The sequence below is a fragment of the Hemiscyllium ocellatum genome, chromosome 11 (assembly GCF_020745735.1).
Source record: "Hemiscyllium ocellatum isolate sHemOce1 chromosome 11, sHemOce1.pat.X.cur, whole genome shotgun sequence".
Taxonomy (NCBI): domain Eukaryota; kingdom Metazoa; phylum Chordata; class Chondrichthyes; order Orectolobiformes; family Hemiscylliidae; genus Hemiscyllium; species Hemiscyllium ocellatum.
In genome coordinates this window covers 94,195,938-94,219,431 of record NC_083411.1, presented here as the reverse complement: position 1 = coordinate 94,219,431, position 23,494 = coordinate 94,195,938, and the positions used below count along the sequence as shown (strand labels likewise).

Here is a 23,494-nt window from a genome sequence, read left to right as displayed (position 1 = left end):
TACCACCAGAGTGGAGAGAGTTGCAGCTGCCTTCTCTTGCTGGCTTGCTCTGCCTTTAAAGAGACAAGTTGCCTTTGCCACCCACTCACCGAGCCCCGCCCCTCTCCCCTCATTGGTCAGGCGCGTTCCATTTTGAAAAAGGCTCCTCCCATAGCAACTGCGAACTCGCAACGCATCCTGGCGGCGTTCTGATTGGCCAGCTCTGACTAGCCTGCAGCCAATAGTGGAAAACTAGGGGCTATGCCGCACTTTTCAAAAAGACAAGGTGTGCGGGGCAGGGAGAGTGAGCGGTGTGTGTGGAGTCAGGAGTTTCTCCACTGTTTAATACCCACTAACTTACACCTTTAACAGAGCACGGGTAATCGCGCTGTCCTGTACTTGCAGCAACGCTCCTTCCTCAACTCTCTGCATTTAGAGTCTCTCACCCAGTCTGCTGTTTTCAATCAGCATCGCTCCCACAAAGTTGGAGTTTCAGCAGGTTAGTGAATTGCTGCCGCTCGTTTCATTCGGTCTGGTTGCATTTAGCAATGATGCATTTGTTGCAAATTACTTACTGTACGTGGACCTACTATTCCTCTTTTCCCCCACCTTCCCCTTCTCCCACGCACGCACAAATCCCAAGAGGACTGCACTTCGATTAGAGAGTCAACAGCATGTGGGATGCGACCATATGTATTTGCTAAATGAGTGTCGTTTTGTTATAGTATGATATTATGGCAAATAATAGAACTCCAGGTCTTCTTCTCCCACTAATCAAATGTTAACTTTTCACTTTTTTCTCCTTAGGTTATCTGGTCCTTTACTTCCCTACCTTCCCTCTTTCCCCCACCCTCCTTCAGGCTTGCCGGAGCAATGCCGCAAGCCTCGGAAGCAAATAACCCTCAATGTAGATCATTTGGGAAGGAACCTTCTATAACGGAGAAGGTAAGAGCATTATCTTAAATGCCATTTTAAAAAAAAACCTGAGAGGTTGTGTGTGTGTGTGTGTGTGTGTGTGTGTGTGTGAGAGAGAGAGATAGATTAGGGTCGTTTTAAAAAGCCATCAGCAAGCATTCCAGATTGTGCATTAAGCAACAGCATCAATTTTTATTACGTTAGATAATGTCACAACAGGTATTTTCTGTAGGAAGAATGTTTGTTTGGTTTTAAACGGAAGGAAATCAGCAGTGTGGTATATGTTTATATTTGAAAGTCTACTTTCGATCTGTTGATCTAACTGAATCTTGGCTAACAACAGCAGGAAATCTCCTAAACTGTAAAATATGAAAGATCATAGATTGCTGGACATACTCGAGACCATACAACAACAGAGGAACAAATTTAACGTTTCTGGTTAGCATTCTAATGAACTGTCAACTATCTGAAAGGTTAATTTAGTTTCCCTCCCTGCAAAAATTGAAATGCTAATTATTTCCACCATTTTCTGTTTTTTAAAATTGAGTCCCTTAGTTTGAGTCTGAAGTTGGATGAATGTCAACATAACTTCCTATATTGTAAAGTAGAACTTGACCTAAATTATACTCCTATATCTAAAAGTGAGATTTAAATGTCTTGGATATGGGTTGAGAAACAATGTTAAACTTCAAAGGTTCATCAGTTATAAAGACCTATGATTAATTATGGCAAAATTTGCAATTAAATCTGGTCACATGCTTAAATTTGAATTGTTCTAGCAGAGTAGCAGCTGTTGCACAGCCCAAACACCTGTTTCCACTGATTTGTTTCCAAGGTAGATATTTTCTAATCCCCTTGAGATATTATAGATGTCTGGAGCAGGTGGGACTGGAACCCAGGCCTCCTTGTTCAGAGGTGGAAGGCCTGGGTTCCAGTCCCACCTGCTCCAGCGGTGTGTAATACATCCTTTTTTCAATACACATTGTGTAGCTTGTGACATTTTGCTGAACTTTGTATTAAATATACTTGCGTTTGGACAATTGCATCCTTTTTCAAATTCTAGATGTTTGCCTTCCTCAAACTGGAGTAGTTTGTCCATTGTTTTGCAGCAAAAATTGGTCCTAAGTTGTGTATTTAATATTGACGGTATGTTGGAGATGACTTCCTCCTTTTGATGTTTACAAGTTTGTCTTACATCAGTGTTGCATTGTTCAGCACGTTGGCAAGTTTTAATGTTTTGTTTGAAAATAATACAAGTCCTGTAAGATTGAATTGTAGCTGTTTTTCACCTGTGGCTTCTTGACCTCCTCTTGGAGTATGAGTTATGGTGTTATACCTTTTGGACACATCTGGACTTCACTGTGAAAATAGCTTTTAGCAAATTGGTTTTGCTGGCAGAGGTTGCTCTTGTAGTTTTTGGAAACTCTAATGCTTCACTAAAGAATTCAGAATCCGTTGTAACTAACTCCACTTGTTCTTGAGGACAGGTTTGATGCTGACCAAGACACAGCATTGAGTAATAACATATAATGTTGGAAATGTGTAACAATATCATTATTACTTCAAAAGATGCTAGCATTTTAGATTGTTGGAATGATGCTCTCATATTCTTCAACGTGGACAAATTGGCTCTGAAGATGTGTGTTGATATTAATCTTCTAAACGAAGTATTTAGCATCATTGTTACATACTTCACTTCAGATGCAAGAAGGTTTCAAATAATCTTTCCAGAAACACTTGCTCGTCATTTTACTTTGGGGGAGGCAGTGGCATAACAGAAATATCACTAGACTAATCTAGACTGATCTCCAGCATCTGCAGCCCTCACTTTCTCCTAATCTAGAGCTCCGGGTTCATATTCATGATACGTGGCTTTAAATCCCACTATGGCAAATGGTCAAATTCTGAGTACAGTAAAATCTGCGATTTAAAAAGTTAGCCTGATGGTGTACATACCCATCTTGTTCCCGAATGTTTCCTTTCTAGGAAAGGAAATCTGCCATCCTCTGATCTGGCTATACAAGTAACTCTAGATCCACAGTAACATTTGACTTTGAACTGCCCTCTGAAACAAGCCATTCTGTTCAAAGACAATTGGGGATGAACATTCCAATATTGAACAAAATTCAATTTTCTCAGGGCTTTAGAATGCTGTTAACATCAGATTGGAAGCGGAAAGCTAATTCTGATATAGTGATATATTTTAAGACCGTTAAAATCGGCCCCATTGTTTTTAATGGGATTGGTCCAAGTGTACTTTCGAAATACAATTCAGTTTTGACTTTGCAATCCTGGCATTATACAAGTCCTTCACAAACAAATGTTTTGTTTTTCTTGAATGTTTTATAATCCAAAATTTGAAATGTAAGATTATCTATTTTAGTTTGTCTTCATTTGATTTACTAAAGCAGCTAATAAACAACTCTCCGTGGTTTAGCATATTAATTCCCTCTTTTTTATTTAAGAGTCTTAGCCAAGGTGGTTCCTTGCATTTGTTACCCTGAACAGTATCAGTGGAAGTCAGGATTCATGTAGCTTATTTACTGTTTCTGCCTGAGGAAGTGTCAGGTTTGTTGAGAAGCAAATTAATGTGAAGGCGAAAATAAACTTTCTTTCTGAGGGTGGTAAGCATGTGGAAAATGCTGCCAGAGGAATTGGTAGAGGCAGGTACAATTACCACACGTAAGACATCTGGACAAGTGTATGGATATATGTGCCAAATGCTGGCAAATAGGATTTTCAGTTAGGAAGCCTGGTCTCTGTGGATGAGTTGGCTGAAGGGCCTCTTTCTGTATTGTCCACAATCAGTAATAAATATTCTTTTTCTAGCACTGTAGCTGTTGGAAAGTTGCATAGATTTTTAATGGCCAATGCTTTGATTTCAATTGCATACTAATTCCTACATCTCCCTTTCAGGATGATTGCCTTCATATCAAACGTTCCCCTTCATCGCCCCAAGGTGGGCCCAAGAAGAGATCCGCTTTTGAAGATCTCACAAATGTAAGTTCTGTGACTGGATTGCTTTCTTTAATATGGGTGAAACCACCCTTCTGTCCAAAATAAATGGGTTTTATACCTCTTTTAGTTTTTAACAACTTGACTAGAGGAAGTGTGTTGTTTAACTAATATCTTATCCTAACCTTTCTTTTCACTGCTAATAGGCCAAACAAGGTCAAGATCAGGTTTCGAAGAAAAAAGCTGGGAAGGTGGTGGGTAAGAAAACTCAAAAAAGTGTCATTGCACAAGAAACCTTGAAAAATGAAGAGAATAATTTAAAAAGGTGAAAGTCCTCTTTCTGGGTTCAATGTTTTGAGTTCTGAGTATATGTCAGTGTTCACATTTTTTGTATAGCACCATATTGCAATTTCTGTATTTTTCAAGTTGCTTTAACTGTAGTAACTAAGGCAAGTGGCAGGAGCATCCCTCAACCAAAATTTGAGATGCGAGAGGAGTTATTTTGTTTCTCTGGTGGTTGAGGGCTGAATGTTTAGCTGGCACAATTTCTTGGTAATCTCTTAGCTGCTACATTTGAATACCGCTGGAATTTTTCTTTATCATTCCAAGATGTTCAGTTTGAGATGTTAATAATTTTGGTATAATTGCAAACTGTTCCAGACCCAAAAAAGGTAGTAGGACACTATATCTCAATTTTTTTTGTTTCTAAATTTAAATGTTCATAACTATACACTTGTATGTGTGTACAAACAGATGAAAGACAATAATACCTTTTTGTAAGTGATTAACATGTCCATCTATATATCATTCTTCTGTAAATTACATTTAATTTTCATTCATTTACTGCATGAAAGTTTAATTTGGATTCTATACAACACTTTTAGTTCAATACCATAGCTAAACTTTAACTGTGTAAAATATGATCCAGCTTTGTTAACATTTGAATTACTGATTTTAATAAAGTTTTGGATTAATCAGGATACTGCTGAGATTGAGGAATCTTGTAGAGAAACATGTTAGGTATTCTTCTAAAGATATTGAAATTGACTTGTGATGCTAGTGACAGACTTATTAATTACACAATGGATGATGCAGAGTACTAAAGAATTCCATTCTTCTGATTTCTTCCTTCAGTACAGAACCTAAAGCTCCTCTGGAGCATCAGGATAATGCAGGAGTACAGAAGAAACCCAAGAGACCGGTACCGACTGAAGAAAAAGCAGCTGATGTAGATAAATCAGTAGACCCCAAGGTAAACAAACTTTAGATGGAGCAGTGTGGTCTGCTGCTGGATTTGACAATCTAGCAACAGACTCCACTACTCCATCTAAAAGTACTTTTATGATTAAAGCTAAACTTGTGCTGGCCATGTAGACAACTACACAACATTTATTCTGTACCAGCAGTCTCAAATCAGTGAGTAATTTGAAATCGAAATGGCATATTGGAATGTTAATAGTCAGGCTGACAAAGTGCAGTGAGTGGGTTCTTGATCAATGTACCGTGGGGCTGAGTAAGACAACATTCCTTGTCTTGGAGGATGAAGTGCCATGAGTCAGTGGGTAGATGAGGACTGAAGGGAAAATTTGTTTGTTTCATTTAACTTGACAATATGTCAGTCAGTGCAATGTGGCAGGCCCTCCTGACCAACCCACCTTTTCTGATTTCAGCAGACACTAGCGTAGGCTGCTGTGATTCTCATGCCACCAGCACAAATCATCCCTTTCCCAAAGAAAGAAAAGAAATCAAAGTTCCACAGCATCTTTCTCTTTGTTAGATTTGAGCTATACAAGTAGTTTTTTTTAATGCAATGGTTGTATTCTTGTACAATTCTGATTTACAGAAAAATCACACTTCAGAAACAGCACTTAGTGTTGGTAATTTAATCGCGTTTCAGCAGACAGACATTAAAGGTTTGTGCTTCATCAATCACTTTAACAAGAATTCACTAATGAAATGTGCGTTACGCAGAGCAATCTAAACTTGGGATAGCAACTCTATTCTGTGTTACTGCTGTGTACATCAGCCTGCAAGTCTGAAAAGCTAGCTTGTTCAGGTGTATTTGTTTCCAACAAGAATCCAGCTTGGTGTCATCGAGGACAAAGTAACATACTTAAAACTTAGTAGTTGAGGGATTTTTTCTTTTAAGAGCAACCAAAACTTATCAAGCCTCCTTAGACAGCAACTTCCAAATTCTTGATGCCTACCACATAAAAGGATAAGGACAGCAGATACCTGAAAGTACCACCTGCAAGTTTCTCTCTGTACAGATTTGCTTCCTCACAACTTTGGATGTGCGACTGCTGTGTGGACGTTCAAAAACATTGCTTACTACCACCACCTCTCGGTCAGGTCAAAATGGGTGACCAAACTGGCCTTGTTAATCATATACTCGAGTCATGATTACTTACCAAAGACAGGCCAGCCACCTGCTTTTCCCACTCTCTACCAAAAATTCAAAATGGATCATAGCCAGTTTGGAAAATATTTGTGGATGCAAGATTTTTTAATCTTTTTTCCAAGGAATGAATTTAGAAGAAGACTGCCTTCAAATTCTATTCAAGAAAAGTTTTTTTTCTCTCTAATTTCAAAAAGGTGTTGAGATAAAAGATACCTGAGGATTATTTGGTCAGCAGCTTTATTCTAACGTTTTTAAGTCCTGAAAACAATTAAGACCGAGACCCCCTGATTTGTTGAGAAAGTGTATCCTTGTCCATTCAATTTATTATCATATCCTTGTAAAACTATTTTGTATCAACCTAGGCTTAGGTTCATCAGATTCCATGCACTATTGGCATCTGTTATGCAAAGCTCCTCACTAGGTCTCTGTGTATTTCATTCTGGTGTTGAACTAAAACTGTATAGAGAATGCTACTTAATAGCATTTCAGAGTAGCGAGCGGATCAGTGCTGGGTCCTCTACTTTGTCATTTACATAAATGATTTGGATGCGAGCATAAGAGGTACAGTTAGTAAGTTTGCAGATGACACCAAAATTTGGACATGTAATGGACAGCGAAGAAGGTTACCTCAGGTTACAACACGATCTTGATCAGATGGGACAATGGGCTGAGAAGTGGCAGACAGAGTTTAATTCTGATAAATGCGAGGTGCTGCATTTTGGGAAAGCAAATCTTAGCAGGACTTGTACACTTAATGGTAAGGTCCTAGGGAGTGTTGCTGAACAAAGACCTCGAATTGCAGGTTCATAGCTCCTTGAAAGTGGAGTCGCAGGTAAATAGGATAGTGAGGAAGGCGTTTGGTATGCTTTCTTTTATTGGTCAGAGTATTGAGTATAGGAGTTGGGAGGTCATGTTGCAGCTGTACAGGACATTGATGAGGCCACTGTTGGAATATTACATGCAATTCTGATCTCCTTCCTATCGGAAAGATGTTGTGAAACTTGAAAGGTTCAGAAAAGATTTACAAGGATGTTGCCAGGGTTAGAGGTTCTGAGCTCTAGGGAGGCTGAACAGGCTGGGGCTGTTTTCCCTGGAACGTCGGAGGCTGCAGGGTGACCTTTATAGAGGTTTACAAAATTGAGGGGCATGGATAGGATAAATAAACAAGTCTTTTTCCTTGGGTGGAGGGAGTCCAGAACTAGAGGGCGTAGGTTTAGGGTGAGAGGGGAAAGATATAAAAGAGACCTAAGAGGCAACTCTCTTTCTGCAGAGGATGGTACGTGTATGGAATGAGCTGTCAGAGGATGTGGTGTAGGCTGGTACAATTGCAACATTTAAGAGGCATTTGGGTATATGAATAGGAAGGTTTTGGAGGGCTATGGGTCAGGTGCTGGCAGGTGGGACTAGATTGAATTGGGATATCTGGCCGGCATTGACTGGTTGGATCGAAGGGTCTGTTTCCATGCGGTACATCTCTATCACTCTATGACTCTATAATTAACTGGAGAATTTCTCATGGTTTTAGTTGCCTGACTATGATGAAGTTGATGAAGAGAATTTGAAAGACCCATTCCTGAATGCAATCTATGTGAATGATATATTCAACTATATGAAGGAGAGGGAGGTAAGCAAACTATTATCTTGTAACTTTTCTGCTTTCTCCCTAAAAGCATCATTTGGTTTTGTATTCTTTGAAACAAAGTGGATGGGATTGGCAAATTGTTACAGTTAGTCTGTGTTTTAATTCTCTGCATTGTCTTGTCATTCCATATTTTTATACCCAGTGCTCTGCATTTGCTGTCTAACAACATTTGAGGAGCTGTCTAGAAATTGGATAGCAGTTATACAAAAGTACTGATGCCACCTGCAGGTTTGCTAACTATGCTAACGAACTTGATCAAAGCATAGATCTTTCAAAAATATTTGGATAAATATCTTGACTTTTACTCTGTACAATTTCATTTCTGTACTCGTCTAGATTCTAGAAATAGGGAGTCAAATCCAATGTGAGAACTAAACACTCTGGAGTTGGTGTATTACTTCAGGACTTTGTCTAATGGATTCTGTGATAGAATAAATTTTACAAAGTCTAGTTTTGAGGTTCCAAATAGTCCAACTTTGCAACTGAGAATCCACAGCCAACCTCTTGGATTCCAGGTTTATTCATAAAATGGAGCAATAAGTAGAAATTGGGAACAGCTGGAAGCTGAAATTTTCTAATGTTTTTGTGGTTTGAATGGACTTAATTCATTATTAATTGCACAAACATTTAAAATAAATAGATTCATTCTAGAACCATGTGTTTGTTTGGCAGAAACAATTTGTTCTAAAAGGCTATATGGAAAAGCAACCTGACCTGAACATTGAGATGAGGGGAATTTTAGTCGACTGGATGGTTGAGGTGCAGGTGAGTAAACAGTCACCTTTTAGACACTTTGGACTGATTTTTTTTTCTTGTTTTGTAATTTTTGGTTCTGGAGTGTGTTTGCTCGCTGAGCTGTAGGTTTGATTTCCAGATGTTTCATTACCTGGCTTGGTAACATCAGTGGTGACCTCCAAGTGAAGCGAAGCTGTTGTCTCCTGCTTTCTATTTATGTTTGTCCTGGATGAGGTTCCTGGGGTTTGTGGTGATGTCATTTCCTGTTCGTTTTCTGAGGGGTTGATAGATGGTATTAGATCTGTGTTTGTTTATGGCGTTGTGGTTGGAGTGCTAAGCAAAGACATACCAGAGAATTCCTAGAGGCCTGGCACTCCAGTTAGCTATCCGGCAGAAGGTTGTGGGAAAAGTACATTACCCATAAGTGGGGACATTTACAATGGAAGCAAAGATGAGACTAATAGCAGGGTGAGTAATTTTGAAGCATGTTATTTTACCTCAAGATTTGGGTATCTTCCAATCAGTAGATTTCTATCACTAGCTGCCTCTTCACTATTTTCCCTTCAAATTTTCTAAAGAAAAGCCAATAATGTTTAAAAACAGTGGACCATTTCAAACCTTCAAAGCTATTATGCTATTTAATAAGTCTGATTTGTATATTTTAATCTCTCTTCACAAGTCCTCCATAACCACCTCAAGCCTGGTGATCTTGTTTCTCCTGTATTCTTTTTTTAAAAAGATTTCACCATTCATGGCTGTGCCTTCAGCTACCTATCCATTAATCTCTGGAATTGCACCCTAAAAGCTACCTCATTCTATTTCTTAAACCTTTTGCAGCTTTTGAAAATATGTTCTAATATCTCTGGCTTAATATTGAATTTTAATGAAGCACCTTTGCATATTTGTTTAAAGGTGCTGTATGACTGCACCTTCAGTTTGGTGATGTATAATTGTCCACTAGTTCTAACAGTAACATTCATTTGGTATCCTCCAGGTAACTGCCAGTGTCCTCAAAGCATTTGGTTAGCATACATGTGGTTTAACTTGACCTCCCTCCTATTCATTGATCTATTGGACATATTGTTCATAGCTTTTTGCACTACGCTGTGATTAATTTCATGCAAAGCTCCCAATCCAATAATTTATTTTTTTAATTTTCAAAAGGAAAATTTTGAACTGAATCATGAGACTCTGTACCTAGCAGTGAAGCTAGTGGATCATTACCTGGCACTGACGGTGTGTATGAGGGAAACACTGCAACTTCTGGGTTCTACTGCAATCCTCATTGCTGCAAAATTTGATGTAAGCAACTTTTATCAGACTCTTTTAAACTTCTTTCCTCACACCCTTCAATGGGTCCTGATGCACTTCATCCTAGTTTCTTAAATAACAAATAAGATTGTTGATGTATTGGTTTTAATTTTCCATAATCTCCTTCTTATCCTGGAGAAATTCCATTAGATTAAGAAAATTAGGTGAAATCCTTCTCTTCAAAAAGGTTAGACAGAAAGCAAGAAACTACAGGCAACTAGATTAACATCTACTGGGGATAATTTTAGAAGCCATTAATAAAGATGTTGTACCAGTGCACTTTAATTAATCAGGCAGAGTCAACATTGTGAAAGGGAAGTTTTTTGTTTAACCAATTCGCTTGTATTCTTTGAGAAAATGACTTGTGGATAAGGACAAACTGGCAGATGTGCTTAAATTTCTAGAAGGCATTTGATGAAGTGTCACATCAAAGTTATTGTGGAATATGAAAGCTCTTGGTCCAGGTAGTATGGATTTTTAGTATGGATAAAAGATTGTTGGGTGTTGTAACCATTCTCCAGTTGAGATGTGATGAATGGTGTGCTAGAGCCTCCAGCATTCGCTATTTACATTTAGTGTCTTGGATAAAGGACTGAATGTATAACAGCTAACTAAATTTGCTGTTGGCACAAAGATGGATAGGAGAATAAGTTGTGAAGTGGTGTAAAACTACTGAAGGGAAATAGATCTGTCCAACGAGTGGGGCAGTGATTTGGTAATGGAGTATATTTTGGGTCAATTATGAAATTGGTTCTTTTATTTTTGCAAGAAGAATGAAAACATATATGTAAATGGTGAAGGGACTACAGAAGGTTAAGATGCAAATAATTAAGCAAATAATAGAATGTTTATTGTGAGGGGATTGAGTACAAAAATGGAGAGGTTATGTTTCAGTTATATAGAACACTGGTGAGACCATCGAGAGTATTGTATGCAGTATTTGGTCCTTTTAAAGTGACTAATGTGGATGCCTTCAGGGATGGCATACCAGTCTGCTACTTGGAATGAGTGGGGGTTTTCTTAATAACCTGTTGGACAGGCTAACTATGTAGAAACTGGAATTCACCCAGATGAGAGAGGACTTGATTGGAATATACCTGAAGGGTCTTGACAAGGTGGAAATGGAAAAATGTTCCCTTCTGTGGGGAAAAATCTAGAACCGAGAGCTACCTAATTAACTCAGGAGACTATACTCTTCTGGTGGGTTAATGAGTCTTTGGAACTCCCTTCATCAAAGAATGGTGGAAGTAGAGTCTTCATGTTCAGTAGATAACTTTTCACCCTTTGCTCATTAGTCGGAGAGATAGGTGGGAAGGTGAAGGAAATAGTTCTTGAATAGTATAGTAGGTTCAGGGAACTAAGTAGGTTACTTCTCATAACTTTGTTCATATAAAGCTGAGCTTATCTAAATTCTGGCTGTATCCTGACTTATGTCAAGTTCTTCTCGTTCGTCACCACTCCATATCCCCCTACCCCGCTATTTTAACTTGTCCAGCTCGACAATGTTTTACTATCCTCCAATACTGGCTTTTGTACATGCTTCATTTTCTTCACCCTGCTGTTTGTTACTTAAACCTTCAACTGTTTTAGGTCTTAAGAATTGAAATTCCCCTTTTATATTTTCTTGCATACTCTCTCTCTGATACTTTAACTCCTAATGTCAATTTATTTGACCGTCAATTTTTCTAGTCATATTCCTATGAATTGATATAATGCTATATTGAGAATCTTGAATAAGAAATTAAAAACAGGGGTAGGACATTCTGATGACGACGACGATGACTTTGTTATCCGGCTCCCATACGTGAGGTCGAGAATTCCAGACACGCTTTGTATTGCATCCCCTTATGTTAACTACATCCACTAGTTTGACATTCTCCCACTGGAGAAAACAACATATCAGCATCTCATCTGTTAAGCTGTCCCCAATCCCTGTTTTGAAACTTCAGCCCCCGAGCAATACAAGTCAAATTTACCAGTGGTGGTTTGCCCTTTTGATTCCTTTTTGACAAGAATTTCTGTTGCTGAGCATTTATAAAAACAGCTTTTATGTCTGCCACTGTCTGTCTATTGACCTTTTCAATATAGTGCTTTAGATAACTTTAGTCATCCTTCTGTAATTGCCCCTATTTAACTTGAAGACACTGGTTTATTATCTCTCACTATGAAATTTTTCCATTTTGTCATTAACATCTGTTAAAGGATCCTTAATGATTAACTTCCTTATTAACGCATTCATTGCACATTTATAGAGCTAAAGTATCCTGTAGCTGGTTAAGTTGTGCAACATATTGCTCTAAGACTAATCCTGATGCACTCTGCAAAATTGTATTTCATGTTCCCTTTGTCCAACTGATTTGTCCTGTTAATGTCTAGATTGAAATCGCTTGACAACTGCAGTGCCTTTCTTGCACTAATTTTTTTAATACATGATATCCTACAATGAGGCAACACTTTTTGCAGCCTTGTAGATGACTCTCCTCTTCCATCTCACCCATAACTTATTTACATCCAAACTGATACTTGCATCACAATCAACTGGACCCATGTAACCACTCAACACCACAATGATACTATCCCTTTTTTTTAAACAAAGTTACCCCACCTTTCCCCTTTGCGTATTCGTCCAGAATATTTGAATACCTTTTGAAAGTTGACTTCCCAAACCTGGTCCCCCTGCAACCATGTCAGTGATAGCTATCAAGTTGTATTCATTTATATTTACACCATTAACAAGTTAATGTTGTTGTTACAAATGCTGCATGCATTCAGAGAAAGGACTTTTTAATCACATTGCTTTGTTGCAATTTCTGCTGCATGCTTTTGCTTATAATTGCTATCCCTTCCTGTCACATTCTGATTATCACTTGGTTTTTTTTAACTATCTTGCAACTCTGTATTCTTGGGTTTTTTAATAAATATTTTTAAACTTCCCTTCAATAAAACTCAATTTCCTCCCCACTCTGTCACTAATTATCGGAAATTGCTATTCACTGCCCTTGTTATACAATTCACCCAGGGCACTGATCCCAGCATGGTTCAAATGAAGTCCTTGCCGACATTGAGTCTCTTTCCTGAGTTTTGGGTTTTGCTTATTTTTAAAAAATTTTCTAACTACTTTTAAGCCTTAACATCATTGTTTGATTTTTTTTTTTAAAAACCACTTGGCCAATCAAATGAAATATGAAAGAAATATTTAACAATCGCCTACCTGGTTTCCAGTGGTGTCACACTTGAGTTCAGACTCGTCTAAAATAGGAGCTCTGTCACTAGGTTTTAGTTCCTGCTGCCCTTGAGTAGGTCCCTTCTCCCAAACTGCTCCATGCTCCTCCAGTCATTTGCTTATGCTTTAGTGAATGGTATTGGAATGAAGAAAGGGTTAGCTGATTTTGGCTGCAGACTCGTATTGCAAATGAGGCCATTATGACGATATTTACTGAATAACTCTGGACACATGGGTATTTTGACAAAGAAAAAAAAGCTAATCATCTCTATCTTTTATCTACTGGATCATGGATTAAGTCTGAGCAGCTGCTGGAGCAGGAGCCATTGTTTAGATGGTAAGCTGCCTTCAGTGTGGATTGGGTTGATGCACGTTTATCATTTCCAGGAGCGGTGTCCTCCCTGTGTGGATGATTTCTTGTACATCTGTGATGATGCGTACCAAAGGGAGGAACTGCTCTCAATGGAGGTTAACATTCTCCGAACCCTGAAGTTTGATATCAATATTCCTGTGGCCTATCGATTCTTGAGAAGATATGCAAAGGTTGGTCACTTTGTATAATTTGAATTTTTCCTGTTGTTTAGTGTACTAGGGAGGGAACATACTAATTTGACCCCAAACAGTTTTGTTTACTCCTCTTCTGGGTGGGATGATCTTTTGGATGGTTGGTGAAGCATTGACGGGCCAAATGGCCTCTATCCGTGATGTAGGGATTCAACACAAACATTGTTGAAAGAGATTTTGACATTTTTAGCATTGTGAAGGATTGCTTGAGCACTTATTTATGGTTTGTAACATGACTAAAATGATGCATTTGTTATGGGGAGGTAAAATGGATTGAAACACTGAGTGTTAGAAGGGGAAGTTATCTGACGAGCATGTCAGCATTTTGTTAGTGCAGTTCATGAATTATTTTGTCACGTTAATTGGAAATATTGCTTTAGTTTTGAGCAGTCTGCGATTAATCGTCTGAATCTATCTCTATCTGAATATTTACAGTGTGCTAGAGCCAACCTTGAGACATTGACGCTTGCACGTTATATCTGTGAGTTGACCCTACAGGAATATGAGTTTATCTGGGAGAGTGCTTCTAAATTAGCAGCATCCTGCCTGCTACTAGCCCTCAAGATGAAAGAGCTTGGAGGATGGGTGAGCATAAACTGAGTTGGCATATTCAGAGACTGTCTTCTGCACCCCTGTCCTTTTTATTTCCCTGTGGTTTTACAATGTGGTTCTGCCAAGTTTTCTGCTTATCGACCTCTGCTCTGAACTAGCTACTGGGACGTGTGAGAATTGTGCAGTAGATTCCAGTTCCCAAAAGGGAAAGGTGGGAAACTGAAACAGAATATTAAATCTACTCTGTATTTCCCTGGAAATAGTGTGGCTGAGTGCTGGGTCAGGAAAGGAGTGGGGGGGTAGTTGACATTGTGCCACTAGTGATATGATGTATTAGTACTCCAGCATGCTGTGCTCCTTTGTGCTGTTCCTGCTGTTTAAGTAATTATGAAATCCGAACCTGAGGATATGATTAACTTACTAACATTTTGGTGGACCTATATTAATTTGAAATCGCCATGAAATAGGCAATCCAGCTCACCAGATTCTCTTGTATTTTAGACTCCGACTCTGGAACATTACACTGGATATCATGTCACTGACTTGCACTCGCTGCTGAGGAGACTAAACCTTTTGCTTTACAGTAAGCCAGATGAAAAGCTGAAGGCTGTTCGGTACAAGTATGCTCACAAGTAAGAAGTTAATTGTGTATCTGGTAACATTTTAAACTATTTAAGGGAGACCGTGGACATGGCACACTTAAGTTAGTTATGGTCTGAGGATGTGCTGTGAAAACCATAGGAAGTGCTGTGGCGTTTGATTTGAAATTTCATGGGAGCAAGTGAGCTAGTTATCTCTTTAGGCGAAAGTGAGGACTGGAGATTAGAATAGAATGTGGTTTTGACAAAGCACAGCAGGTCAGGCAGTGTCCGAGGAGAAGGAGAATCGATGTTTTGGATCAAAGCCCTTCACGAATGATAGGCTTTTGCCCAAAACATTGATTTCCCTGCTCCTCAGATGCTGTCTGACCTGCTATGCTTTTCCAGCACCCCACACTCAACTCTAGTTAATCTCTTTAGCCTATTTCACCATTCGGTTAGGAAAAAATATAGGAGGTACATAGCTATGATTTTTTTTTAATCTGTAATCCATAAGAATCTATACACCTCCTCCCTTGACACTTCATTGGTCCCAGCTCCCCACACGCTCCTGATTTGAGAAGGAGTAGGCTTTTCATCCCATTGGTCTGCTCTATCATTCAGTTAGATCATCTGATAATCCTCAACATCCCTGCTCTCTTTTCCTACTGATCAAAAATGAGTTTCTTAGCCTTGAGTACACTTAACTCCATCTCCACAGCCAATATGGTGAAGAATACCACTGATTCGTGACCCTCTGAAGAAAATTCTCATCTCCATCTGAACTAGGTGATCCCTTACTTTGGAGATTATGATCTGGTTCTAGACTCCTAATGAGGTGAAAAATCCTGTCAGCATTTGCCCTAAAAAGTCCCCTTCACAACTCTGTATATTTCAATGTGATCACCTCTCATTCATTCTTCCAGTCAGTAGAATCCCAACTCGATTAGTCTTTGCACAATCTGCAGTTTTGTTCATTCCACTAAGAATCTTGTATGTTTCAATTGCCTTTCGTTTTCCTTAAATCAGAGTACAGGCCCAATCTACTCAAACTCCTGTCATAAGACAATCCCTCTATACCTGGGGATTGACCGAGTGAATCCTCTCTGGACTGTCTCCAATGTGCATCTTTCCTTGGTCTCCTCAGGAGACCAAAATGTTCAATATTCTAGCTGTGGTGTAACTACTGCCTTATTTAATCTTAGCAAGACTCAGTTATTTCTGTACTCCAACCTCTTTGAAGTGTAGGCCAACATTTCATAGAATTCCTACAGTGTGGAAACGGGCCCTTTTGACACAACAAGTACACCAACCCTCTCAAAACTTGCCCATTCCCCTACCACTCTACTCTTGCCCCTGACTAATGCACCTAACCTACACATCCCTGAACACGACGGGCAATTTAGCATGGTCAATTCACCTAACCTGCACATCTTTGGATTGTGGGAAGAAACTGGAGCACCTGGAGGAAACCCATGCAGTCAAAAGGAGAATGTGCAAACTCTAGACAGACAGTCGCCAGAGGCTGGAATCGAACCTGGGTCCCTCGCGCTGTGAGGCAGCAGTGCTAACCACTGAACTGCCCTGTTTGCCATTTGTCCTTTTTGTGATCTAAGCACAAGGTTTCACAAATCCCCCTCTAATTTAATTTGCTGCAGCCTTTCTCCATTTTAAGTAATCACTACTCCTCTCCCTTCCTGCCAAAGTGCATGACCTTATGTTTTCCCACATTATATTCCTTCTGCCAAGTTTTTGTCCACTCACTGGAACTGTATATCTCTGCAAACTCTGCGTCCGCTTCAACACTTGTCTTCCAAACTATTTTTGTCATGTACAAACGTTCACTTTCCTCATCCAAGTTATTCATGGATATTGTAAATGTTTGTGGCCTCCATATCTTTGCTTCCTGATTTAACTCCTGAATGGTGTCCTTCTGTGTACCCCTTTGAACATTATTAATAAAATAAGTTTCACTGAATTACTACTTTTATTTGGAATTAAATAATGCCTCCCTACTTTGCAGTCGAAGGAAGATGCAAGTTTATGAAAATTGATCTTAACTTAGCCTATTAATTCCCCAGATAATTCTGGTGACTACTAACATCTTTCTGGGGATATGTGGCTGGCATGTCCAGCGTTGTTGCTCATTCCTAATTGACAACCAGGTGAATATTCTTTCTGAGCTGCTATAAGGCCATAATGATTGTGGAACTCATGGCCTGCACAGTTTTCTGTGGCAAAGTCATTTGAAGGTCTTTGATTAGGAAGGGGATGAAAAGTTCTGGGGAAGGGCAAAACAAAAGAATGGAGTTGAGAAAAATCAGTCATGATTGAATGTTGTTGCAGACTTAAGGCTGCATGGCTATACTTCCCCTACATTGTCTTATGGTTACAGTATTCCACATAGGGTTTGACTTGAGACTGTGTGTAGAACATGAGTAGGAGTAAAGTCTGTCAAGTCTCCTCCACCATTAATGCAATTGCTGGCTGATCTTGGGCTTTAAACATCATTTTTCTACCCATTTCCAATACAGCCTTGATTCTGAGACCAATAATCTGTCTATCCCAGCCTTAAATATCATCAATGATGGAGTGTCTACACTTTTGAATTCAAAAGATTCTCAGTTCTTTGAGTGAAACAATTTCTCCTCTCATCAAAGATCATCTCTTTATCTTGAGAGAGTACCTCCCAAGTTTTAGGTTTGCTCATCAGCAGAGACTATCACTGAAGCACAACTTTCTCACCTTTTGAATTATAGCCCCCTTAAGACAGGCCAACACACAAACTCTTTAGATTGCTATTTTGCATCTGTCCATGAGCTGTTAATCCTCTTTCTTTTAACAGTTTCTAGTTTCTCACCATTTGAGGAATTTAAATCCCTGCATCTTTGTTCCTTTTTTATTTCTTACCATTTAAGAATGGCCACTTGGTTGCAGTAGCAGATAACTTTTACACTAATCCACATCTGACACAGCTGGTGAGTTTTAGTGTACAATACATTAGATCTGGTTAAGTGTGAGCTTGAAACCTGTGAAAAAGTGAGTGTCTCAGCTGTAACCAAATCTGCAGCTGAAAGTACTCCTAATTTAGTTCTCCTCCTATATTCACTTCCTTATATTTACTCTTGTCCTTGAGAGTTTTACTTGTCTTTTGTTTTAGGGTATTCTTTGAAGTAGCAAAAATCCCACCCATTGACGTTCTGAAGTTAGAAGACCAGCTTAAGGTGGACACATGATCAAATCAAATCCCGACAGTCTGGGGAAGTGGTGCTGTATCACCCATAATCATAAAGCTGATTACATGTGTGTATATATATTGTGTAAATACTTGTGTAATATTGCTTTACTGTACCTCTGCTAAGCAGAAGCAATTGTGTAATTAATCATAATTGTTACTTTTTATTATGTAACATTCAAATTCAATTGAATAACAAAATAACTGAAGAGCTGAGAAGAGGCTGATCTGTTCAAAACATGAAGTTCAACAATTTTTTTTTTCCCCCCTCTTCAATCTAAAACTTTGAATATGGTGTAAGTGACAATGAGCTATTGGCCTGTGAAAAACATGGCACAGCTTGTTTCTTTTTATTTGCCATAAGAATGTTATTAATAAATAACCACTGAATATATTAGACGTTTTGATATCTTAAACTTCAAGTTTTTAAAAAAGTACCAATTCTTAACATTGTAGATTTTAAAAAATCTTGTTGAAAGAATTAGGGTACTGAGTGTCCTCACACATAATGTTCTGTCACTGTTAGTGAAATTGTTCCTTTTTTTTTGAACTGAATGTAAGTAAATTTTCACCCCCCCCCCCCCCCCCCCCCCCCCCCCCCGTATTTCTACATTTTGTCAGAAGTTCTTGTAGATTGGGAAAAGAGGGGAAAGATGCAAGGACAACTACACCATCTACTCTCTAGCCCTTTGGAACTACAAGTGCGACAGAATGACACAGTTTTAATGATTAACTTGTAAACTCTTCACGTCTTTTTTCCCCTTCACCTTGCAGTTGACTAAGTGTCTTTATTGTTGCTTGATTTGATCCACCTATTCCACCCTGTTGTAGAAAGATCCTGAAAAAAAATGCATGCACCCAACTATGTTTGCAACCAAACTATTTGAAAATTAGTGCACGATATTCAAATTATTTAGCTTAGCTGAGAAGAATGTAATACACTTGCTCAGAAGAAATAATGTTTGTTAACTTTGGATCTATAATGTTACTGGTAAATAGTAAAATTTAAAGTTCTCGTTTTAATTATAAACCATTTTTTGGCTTGTTTCAGGGATCACATTGTAAATTATTTTCAAGTGCAAAGTATTTCAATGTGTTTCTGTTAATTGTACCATTTGTGATGTTTAACCTGTTAATATTAACTTTAAAACTATTTAAGCAATGCTTTGGAAGCTCTGTCATTTTATATTGTATTTTGTTTTGCTTTTTCAGCAAATAGTTTGTTACATGTGAAAAAAGTATAAATATGTATATGTTTGGATACTTCTGATTCTGCTTTCAGCATTTCTTATTAAATAAGAGCCATAATTCATTCCTACAAGAATGCCCAAGATGCATTATTTTAATGTGCTGTATATGTTGTCTGCCTTTTTTTTTTAAAGTGATCTTCCTGTCACTGTTTAATGATCATTAAGTCACACAATCAAAAATGGGCTCCTTGATCTCCATAATCTAAGTATTTTTGAACCAAATATGAAAATAGATACTTTGGCCAATATGTTTGATCTTTCCTTTCAGATTTGAAATTTTGTGTGGTTTTTGTTCCTGTTTTGCAAGGGACATTAGTGTTAATCAAACAGCTTCAAGTTTTTGATACCTGCAGTTACATGCAGGATTTTCAGACCAGATGTTGTACAGACGGATTTTGAATAAACCTCCCTCTATCTTATTTTTCCAATAAAAAACATATTCCCTCAGTAAATATTTGCACTAAAGGCAGAGTTAGCATCTTCCGGATGCAGGGTTCAGATTGAACAAACGTGTATCATTTGATGTACTTAACATGAGTGACTGGATCAAAGTCCTATTTTGGAACTAAATGTAATTAGAGCTCTGAACAGAATTGGTTGCTGAAGACCAGGGTCACTGTTGCTTGAATGTTATCAACTTATCAATATTTAAAAATTGTTGCCATTGAGCTCCAGAACACTTTTTTAGTAAAATTTCCAGAAGATCAATTTGATGTAGATTCACCCCCCCACCCCCCTTCCCTTACCTCATTAGTCTTCTCAAAATATATCCTCTCACTTTTGGGTTTAAAATTCCATTTGTCATTGTTCTGCCCAGCCTGCCTAAACCTGTAGTCCAAGGGTTTTTTTCTTTTGCTATTGACCATGTCATCAATTTTTATCATCTGTGAACTTGCTGATCAATCCTCCAACGATTACTGTTCCCATGTTGGTAGACTCCTAGCGTGTTGCTGCCTCTGTATTAAAATTGTTCCTTGATCTTCTTTCTAAATTTTGCTAGTTTGTGTGGAAATGCATCGCTAATGTGCTGTGGGGCTACAGTCTGGCACAAATTGCTATTCCAATGCTATGTAAATTATGATTTGGTATTGATCAATTTTTGTATCCTTAGCCCTAAGCATCTTAAGTCCACTGCAATCATGATGGGCCAAACTGTGCCTTTTCCTGCTGTTTTGATTCCATAATCTCAAACAATTCTAATAGTACAGCTTAGCCTTTTGTAGTCATCACAGTAATTTTCCAAAATCGTTGATTTCTGAAGAAGTGCCAGAGGATTGGAAATCTGTTAATGTGACAACTCTGTTCCAAAGTGGGTGACTATCAATTGTTGGAAAGTATTAGAATCAATTATTAAGATGACAACAGAGCGCTTAGAAAAACATAATCAAGTAGTGACCGCATGGCTTCATGAAAGAAGTAATTGCTGACTAATTTTTTTTTATGAAGCCTCAACCAGTGTGGTTAGAGGGGAACCGGTAGATGTGTGTTGTATTTAGACTACCTGAAGGCACTTGCCGAAGTATCTCACGGTTGTCAGTAACTCAGTCCATTGTCTTTTAGGCAGCATTTTGGCATGGATAGAGAATTGGCTCATTGGCAGGAGTTCTTCAAGATGGTGACCTGTGACCAGTGGGGTTCTGCAGAGATCAGTGCTGAAAATCAACTGTTTATGATGTATATTAATGACTCCAAAGGAAGAGAATAGTTTATGGAGAAATTGATAGGTTAAGTGAGTGGGCAAACAGTTAGCATATGGAGTATAGTTTAGGAAAATTAAGTCCTTCACATTGGAAGGAGGAACTAAAGAATAACAAAAATGCAATAAGCTTCAAAACAAAGACTTAGTGATACTTCTAAGTTAAACCTAGAAAATAATGCTGCAGGTAACCAGGACAGCAAATAGACAGTTTGTCCTTATTTTAAGGGAGTAGAGTATAAGAGTAGCAAAGTATTACTGTAATTGCACAAGGTGATGGTGAGATCATATAAGGAGTACGGAGTAGTTTTGGTCCCCTTTTATTTAAGGAAAGATATAATTTTTTTTTGGGAGATGATTCAGAGAAGGTTCTCTAGGATGACCCCTGGTACGGAGAGATTGCCTTGTAAGCAAAGGCTAAACAGTTTAGGCCTCTCCTCATTAATGTTTAGAGGAATGAGAAATGGTCTCATTGCAACAAATTGGATTCTTAAGGGGCTTGACAAGTAAATGCTATGAGGAAATTTCCCTTTAAGGGAGAATCTAGGACCAGTGGGCATAGTCTCCGAATAAAGGGGTGTGAATTAAAGACTGAGATGAGGAATTTCCTCTCCAGTCTGAGTTGAGTCCTAGTGTATAAAGAAAAGCTGAGATTCTTTGAGCGTGTGATCTTCTGACTGAAATGAGGAAAGGTCAGGAATGTGGATGGGAAGAGTACTGGATCAGCCATGCTCCTGTTGAATGGTGGTGCATGCTTGAGGAGCTGAAAGGAACAAAGTCAGCCAATTTATTACAGAAGCATAGAAAAAAGTCCCGTCTCACCAATCCATTGAATCTGTTAAACAACAACATATGTTGAATATGGAAAAAATGTTATGATCCATATTTTCCATTTGATGCAATTTTTTGTGCTCTGATTATACTTGAACTTTTAGCCAAGACTTAGAGTCATAGAGATGTACAGCATGGAAACAGACCCTTCGGTCCAACCCATCCAGGCTGACCAGATATCCCAACCCAATCTAGTCCCACCTGACAGCACCCGGCCCATATCCCTCCAAACCCTTCCTATTCATATACCCATCCAAATGCCTTTTAAATGTTGCAATTCTACCAGCCTCCACCACTTCCTCTGGCAGCTCATTCCATACACCTACCACCCTCTGTGTGAAAAAGTTGCCCCTTAGGTCTCTTTTATATCTTTCCCCTCTCACCCGAAACCGATGCCCTCTAGTTCTGGACTCCCCAACCCCAGGGAAAAGACTTTGACTATTTATCCTATCTATGTCCCTCATAATTTTATAAACCTCTAAGCATGCTTACCTTCGTTGACTGGTGTACAAGAACACCCAGATCTCTGTACTGCCCCTTTACCTAAATTGATTCCATTTAGGTAGTAATCTGCCTTCCTGTTCTTGCCACCAAAGAGGGTAACCATACATTTATCCACATTAGACTGCATCTGCCATGCATCTGACCACTCCCCTAACTTGTCCAGGTCACCCTGTAATCTCCTAACATCCTCATCACATTTCACCTTCCACCCAGCTTTGCATCATCAGCAAATTTGCTAATGTTATTACTAATACCATCTTCTATATCATTAACACAAGTTGTAAAAAGCTGTGGTCCCAGTACTGGTCACTGCCTGCCATTCCGAAATTGAGCCGTTTATCACTACTCTTTGTTTCTACCAGCCAACCAACTTTCAATCCAAGTTAGTACTTTGCCCCCCAATACCATGCGCCCTAATTTTGCTCACTAACCTCCTATGTGGGACTTTATCAAAAGCTTTCTGAAAGTCCAGGTACACTACATCTACTGGCTCTCCCTCGATCCTCCAACCCTGGCAACATCCTTGTAAATCTTTTCTGAACCCTTTCAAGTTTCACAACATCTTTCCAATAGGAAGGAGACCAGAATTGCACGCAATATTCGAACAGTGGCCTAACCGATGTCCTATACAGCTGCAACATGACCTCCCAACCCCTGTACTCCGTACTCTGACCAATAACAGAAAGCATACCAAACACCGCCTTCACTATCCTATCTACCTGCGACTACACTTTCAAGGAGCTATGAACCTGCACTCCAAGGTCTCTTTGTTCAGCAATACTCCCAAGGACCTTGCCATTAAGTGTATAAGTCCTGCAAAGATTTGCTTTCCCAAAATGCAGCACCTCGCATTTATTGGAATTAAACTCCATCGGCCACTTATCAGCCCATTGGCCCATCTGGTCCAGATCCTGTTGTAATCTGAGGTAACCCACTTCGCTGTCCACTACACCTCCAATTTTGGTGTCATCTGCAAACTTACTAACTGTACCTCTTATGCTCACATCCAAATCATTTATGTAAATGACAAAAAGTAGAGGACCCAGCACCGATCCTTGTGGCACTCCACTGGTCACAGGCCTCCAGTCTGAAAAACAATCCTCCACCACCACCCTCTGTCTTC

The 23,494-nt window shown here is 38.9% G+C and overlaps 1 protein-coding gene across 1 annotated transcript; it reads left to right on the top strand.

Annotated features, from left to right (window-relative positions):
• The first annotated feature begins 269 nt into the window (after positions 1 to 269).
• ccnb3 (cyclin B3) lies at positions 270 to 18,669 on the top strand. Its single transcript, XM_060832270.1, has 12 exons — positions 270 to 478; positions 787 to 924; positions 3,811 to 3,894; positions 4,056 to 4,174; positions 4,984 to 5,101; positions 7,776 to 7,874; positions 8,565 to 8,657; positions 9,792 to 9,929; positions 13,549 to 13,704; positions 14,161 to 14,310; positions 14,779 to 14,909; positions 18,016 to 18,669. The coding sequence occupies exons 2-12, from the start codon at positions 853 to 855 to the stop codon at positions 18,089 to 18,091; spliced, it is 1,236 nt and encodes a 411-aa protein (XP_060688253.1). The 5' UTR covers positions 270 to 478; positions 787 to 852; the 3' UTR covers positions 18,092 to 18,669.
• The last annotated feature ends 4,825 nt before the right edge of the window (positions 18,670 to 23,494 follow it).